The following is a 6,640-nucleotide window of genomic DNA, read 5'->3' on the forward strand; positions in this document are numbered from 1 at the left end:
ATATATATATATATATATATATATATGTATGTATGAATTCGTGTATGAAATTGATCTATATATTAAACGTGTCATCATATTCTGATTTTATAACATTCTGAATCACTTGTTGATCAAGGTCAGAATTCATTGTGTTATTTAAAAATATTTTATCTTTCAATAAATTTTCATTTCCAAATTGATTTGAAGGGCTATTCATTGAAACATCAATAGTAGAATTATCCATGTTGACATTAGAATAGTTATTTGAGCTGCTCATATCATTTACCATTCCCTTCAGTATATCATTATAACTTGAGTATATGCTATCAGAATGTTTTGCAAAATCCTCATCTTGAGGATCTAAGCCCATTACGTAATTTTCATTTTTTATTTTTGGTTCTTGTAATGATTGATCTTGGTCATTCTTCAACAATTGGGAATCAGGAAATGAGGAAGCATTGAAATCATTATCATTACCAGGTATATTAAGTAATGAATTAGCACCTGAAAAGTTATTATTAGCATCCATATCTAATAATCCAGGTGTTAATGATAATATACCAACACCGTCGTTTACATTTGTAGTGATATTCTTCATATTATTTAAATTTTTTTGAGCATTTGTTATTTTATCCAAAGTTGCATTATTATTAGTCTCATTAGTGTTAGTTGCTGTAAATTTATTGGCAGTTGTAACATCAAAATCTAGAATATTATCATCTTTTGGTTCAGGTTTAATAAGAGGATTATTTAAACTATGATTGGACGGATTCTCTTGTTTTAATAAATAAGATGCTCTTGACATCCCTTGCAGAGCAGAAGAATTCATGATAGAATCTAATAGACCGTTCATATCGTCTAAATCATGTTCTTGTTTAATTTTAATATCATTCAAATTGTTTTCTATGTTGTTATTAGGATAGTCGTTACTTTTACTGTTTTTCATATTGTTATTGTCGTTATTTTCGGAATTATTAACTCCACTTAACCAATCAGGAGACATATTTGACAAGTTTGTAGGTATTATGCTAGAAATCGAAATATCTTTCTTACCGTTACTATTGGTAGTATTAGCAGTTAAGTTGCTTGTTATGTGTGTAGTATTATAAAATGATGGCGATTGTGGAGAAGAAAAACTTTGTTCCAAGTAGTGTTGAGATTGTGTAGATGAGATGGAGGCTAGAGAATTCACTCGGTGGTAATCTTTTGTAATTTTCCCGCTTGTATTTACCGGGGACGATATAGCATGAACACTATCGTTATTTTGAGGACTTGTGTTATTGTTATTGTTATTGTTGCCTACGTTTGAATCCAAATAATTATTTGAGTTGAAAACGTTGAATAGATTTGAATGTGAGTCAGAATAATTCTTAGTAAACAAATTCGAGTTATTGCTTATGAAGTTATTTGGATTGCTGCTAGAGAAGCCATTGATGAAACTATTACCTCCGTCAATGGAGGTAGGAGAATTCATACTACTGACATCGCTATATGAGTGAACACTTGAGTCTGTACCAAATAAATGAGGATTATTGTTCAACATTGAAATACTTTTACCGGTTCCTGTAAAACTGTTCATGGAGAGTGCGGACATTCTTCTCTCCGAGATTACTGAATCTTTTCTCTTATAATTTGTGGTATCGAATGTGTTGTCATTGTGTTGTTTTAGTAAGTCGATTTTAACATTTGACTTATTGCCTTGTTCACCTCCGCCTAGCAGTTTGTTCCGCCTCTTCAGTTCCTTTGACCTTGCCTTTGCTTCATCTTTCAGCTTCTGTTGTTCTAATCTTTTTCTTAATCTGCCACAAGTGCATTGTTTACCTTCTTCGAGCAATTTATCGACAATACGTTTATTTTTCCTTAGTTCTTTACAAAGGTCACAAGTTGTTGAAGGTCTACCTTTTGGTTTTATCATCATCAGCGGTTGGTCTGTATGCGTGCAGGTGGTCACTCTATGACCCCTGATACACCTTTCACAGGCGTATTTTATTCCATTCACCAATACCATGTTCTGAGATATGTATATGATTTTGTGCTGTTGGAGTTGGTTACTTTTTCTTGGAGAAAACAGAAGGTACTGAGTTACTTAATGTTTTTATATTGTGCTTATCTATTTTTTTTCAATTACTCAATACAAAAATTCACAGCGGCGTTGTGTGAGTGTATATATGTGTGTTACGTGTTCGCAATTACTTGGAAACAGAAAATGCTTTTCTGCAAATAATTATGATATAGGTGCACTTCAAAGACACTTTATGAACGAGATCGGTGCAACGAAGATATGAAAAGTGTTCGAGATGAAAAAACAAGGTGGATAGAGTTTGGAAGTATAGTCGTTCGTTACAATCTCTATATATATTATATATTTTTAATATATTTTTTTCCCGACTTTGATTAGTTTGCATTAATTTTGAAATAATTGTATGTTTGAAAAATCCAGAAAGTGACCGGATTCGGAAAACCAACTATCAAGTAGCACCAGCGGTTCCGTAAAACGCGAGTAGTACCGCCCAATGCGACTAGTGCTGCCACATTAAAATATGGACGAAAAAGAAATAATGTTCGACCGGCACTGACACGCTGTTTCCCGGCTAGAAAGACATGCAGCGGATAACTTACCTTTTCCAGTTACATCGATTTCCTAATCGAGGCAGGCAAAGAGACAGAGGAGCTCTGCTCCTCTGTCTCTCAGTGCGTTACTGTGTGCTTTTCCAGTTGCAGTGTTGCTGTTTTTTTTTCTTTTTTTGCTTCGTCATTATCTTCTTTCTACGTCGATTCCTCTTGATTCCCCCTTGCATTATGGGAAACAGGACACGAGCGGGTGCTACCCGGGTTCCGTGCCTCCTTCATCGGCCTTGGATATGCTCTCTTCGGCCGCTGTGTCATGAAGTGAGCGGCTCTCTCGTTGTTCACAATGCCAGGACGCTGTCGCAGTGCGGCGAGAGGAAGGGAGAGTGCCCAGCGCGCACATGCACGGCGGCCAGTGAAGTTGCCCGGGACCTGTTAGGAATCGGTGGTTCTTGCGGTAGACGACCGTATGAAATCATTTTTCTGTTTGGCGCCAACAACTGTCCGTGGCGAAAAGCGATCTGATAAGAGACGTCAGAAAGAAAAGAAAACAATCAATGAGTGTGTCCCACAGGCATTGTGCAGAGGAAATGAAGAGAGCACGGCGAGATAACGGCGAGTGAACAATGCATATCCGGGCTACGTTGCTGTTACCGTGCGTGCGTGTGTGCGTGTGCGTGCGTGTGTGCGTGTGCACGCACACGCACAGGACTGGGAGCGCGCACTGATTCCTTGTCAGAGGCAAGCGCAGTCCATTGCAGTGTCATTGAGCGACCGTCGATTTGGGTAAGCAAGCCACGTCCTACGACGTTGCAGTCGGCTTCTGTTGCCGTACAGAAGGATGCACGACGGAAAGACACACGCACGCACAGCAAAGTCGGCGCTTCACGCTGTTCTGTTTTTGCGGTTTGCCGTCTGCACACGCCGTCTCGCCGATCTGTCTGGGAAGAAGCACGTAGAAAAAGAAAACACGACTGTCGTGGTTGGGACAGTAAAAGATCCACAGAGCGGGCCATTGTGCTGATCAAAATCGCACATTCAAGCTCCTGACATTGGGGTTATTGGGCAACCGTAACCCTGCTCTAGCCCGCCCCCTCTCTTTTGGATAAATCAAGGACACACACTCAGGCTCACACTCAGCGATGGGAACAGCATCTGTTGCGTTCAGTACCAGGGATTCTTGCCAGCGCACGGTGCTACCCCCCCCCTTCCCACCATCGTCGAGTGGCCTTTCTTTTACCCCCCTACTTCGGAATGGCGGGAAATCAAGAATAGGTAACAACGTCAACAATATTACAATACCAAATAATACGGACTGGCCCATTCTGGAAATACTGAACGTCGCGCTTTACTAGGGCGAATACTCATGCGGGTGGTGATGCCCACATAGCTCTTGAGGGCAGAGACACAAAAGAAACATCGAGTGTGGGAATAATGTAAAGGAATATGAATACTGCAAGTTGTGAGGAGCAAACTTTACTCAAGATACATTCACCTCACGGAATAGAGCGAGAGCGAGAGTGTTCGTAGTATCGCAAGTTCTCGTCGTGGATACATCACACTGCAAGATCTTGCATGAAGAAGTCTCTTCTTTGTATATGCGACCGTGTAAGCGAGTCAGTCTTATTAGCGCCTAACGAACGTGGCTGTTGTCGTAGATGTCTCTTTACATACGACGGTTGGTCTTAAGTCAGTTCCGCGAGCGTGCAGATACGGATCATTCCAGTATGCTATTTACGAATGAGTTAATCCAACGAAATGGATTTCTGACAATGCAAGGATATAATGTGTAAATAGTACTGTAGAACCATCGGTCTGCTATACGTATCCAACAAGACAGCATCGTCGATTTGGGCAGAAAGGTAGCTTGAAATAAGATGTATATATAAACCTAGGTGACTCATGGGCGCGCGACTCGTTGATCTAGGTCCAACAGACCAGAGAGATCTAATTAGAATGTCCTAGTGAAGTGAAAGAACTTACATGAGAGAAAGGAGCATCACCTTGGACACTGAGGTTACGAATAACCACTTGAGTTCTTGGCGCTAACAAATTATAAACACCTCTATTGAATATTAAACATACTTCTACACCAATCGAGAATAAAAAACAATTAAGTCTTGGTTTGGTACAGAAAACACTTGGTATTCTGGTAAATAACAATTTGTAATTTGTAATAACACATTTTCTGAAAGATAACTTTAGTTGATTCGAATTCGTACAATTTGCTGTCATTTATCTTTTCAAGTAGTACTCTATATGACATTTTTTTCTAGTCAAATATTGATTGACAGTTTGACCCGAGGAGTCGAAGGCGTCAGTGTCATTAAAACTATCTTCCGTTTACAAGATGCTAATCCAGGTGCTATCTCTGGTAATTTACGTGACACTTTGATTGAAACTTATTCTTAGTCAAGTTATTCTACGTATCATAAAAATGTCATTTTGCAAATCAAGGTTATTATTTTGGGGGTATGTCTAAGCATTATTTATATATTTTTTATAGATAGGAATATGTGTATATCAGCCTTTTGTTTATATATTAAAGGGATAATATCAACAAAAAGAAGCAACAAGAATATATCTGTGAATTTGGGAATTGTTTTTTTTAGTTTAATTTTACCTCGAGTAAGCTATCCTTTTGACGGTGCAATATGTGTCCGTCGTTGTTTTTTGTAATAATCAGAGTTCACAAAATTAACCTGCACAGTTGCCACCAATTATTACCATACTAAATAGGTCTAGACTCATAAACTATTTAAAGTGTGTTCTAGAAGGTGAGACTATATTCCGCATATCATTGTGTCCTTACCTTCACTATATATTAACCATAAAATCTTTTGTGACATCAACTGGATAAAGGGATGCCTTCAAACTATCTGTCACATAAAACGCCACAAGGTAAGTTGGAAGCACAATTACTGTGAGAACTCATTTTGTGGATACCAATACTATCAGGTAACTTGATCAAGAACGGTTATCTTGATCTAGTTTTGAATGAAAATAGTTTGTGGCATTCAAGTGTCATTAAAACCAGATTAGAAAAATATTTGGTATAATAAGGGATGTCAATTGACTTTATTTGATTTATACTTTTGTTACTAATTCACTACATTTCCTGTATTGTTTATTTATTATGTGTATTTTATTAAATTTATTTTATTTATTATAGTTCTTCTACATAAAAAATTATAGATATAAGAAATACTTTACGTAGTCAACATTTATATTTATAAACCTTTCAAAAAACCTCAAACAATAAGCACTATCAATCATGACAGTTCTTATTCAAACTTCAAGTGCTGCCATGTCATCAAACTGGGATAATTATTCCTATGACAACAACTCCGATAACTCTTCTTCAAATAATTACGCAAAGTTGGAGTTATCCCAATATATTGATAATCTTACTAACAATCGTTGTGGTTCAAACCTAGAAGCTATACAATCTAGAAGTGCATTCAATAATAATATTGTCTTAACGAACAGCTCCGACGCTTCGAGCGTCACAAATTCATGGAGCGCCAGGTTTAAAAATATGTTCGAAAAAAATATTAACGTGGACGATAGCTATGATAGCTTTGATAGTTCGCTATATACGGATAAATCTTCCATAACAAAGCCATCTCCATGGTTCACTAGACTATTTGATAAGAGAAGTGGAAAGGAACAGTCTCAGAATTCTTCTCACCAAACAGAATCTTTCCACGCCACTGTACTTCCTGAGTCAATTTGTAACAGAAAATACGAAGAAACTCCTAAATCTAAAATTATTGAAGTAGAATACACAAGATATAGCCAGGGTAAAGTCGAGAAAACAGCAAGCACAGTAAATGGTTCGTTGAGAAATACTAGATCCAAAAACTGGTTCAAAACTGTCTTTAAAGGTAAGAGCGAGGCATCTGAAGTGTTGGAATATCCAGGCCTAGTGCAACCCGAGCCTGAAGTTTTAGAAAACACATACAGTGACGATTCAATATATGAATCTGAAAAATTAGAATATCTTCCTATAAAAATTGACATTGTTGACGTTGGCTCTTTATCCGTCAGTGATTGTCTAACACCTATAAACGACGGAAATCACAACATT

The 6,640-nt window shown here is 37.6% G+C and overlaps 2 protein-coding genes across 2 annotated transcripts in view; one reads left to right on the forward strand and one right to left on the reverse strand.

The window, feature by feature from the left end:
* Positions 1–55: 55 nt before the first annotated feature.
* HAA1 (Haa1p) lies at positions 56–1,990 on the reverse strand (the record flags this gene model as incomplete). The annotated part of the gene is made up of 1 exon (XM_003685098.1): positions 56–1,990. The coding sequence occupies one exon, from the start codon at positions 1,988–1,990 to the stop codon at positions 56–58; it is 1,935 nt and encodes a 644-aa protein (XP_003685146.1).
* Positions 1,991–5,824: 3,834 nt separating this feature from the next.
* TPHA0D00700 (uncharacterized protein) overlaps positions 5,825–6,640 on the forward strand; it is a gene marked incomplete at both ends in the record, with an annotated part of 1,590 nt that continues 774 nt past the window's right edge. The window contains one exon of the mRNA XM_003685099.1: positions 5,825–6,640. This exon is cut by the window's right edge and continues 774 nt beyond it. Coding sequence (XP_003685147.1) covers positions 5,825–6,640 — 816 coding nt within the window.

Source organism: Tetrapisispora phaffii, chromosome 4, assembly GCF_000236905.1.
Source record: "Tetrapisispora phaffii CBS 4417 chromosome 4, complete genome".
Classification (NCBI taxonomy): Eukaryota; Fungi; Ascomycota; class Saccharomycetes; order Saccharomycetales; family Saccharomycetaceae; genus Tetrapisispora; species Tetrapisispora phaffii.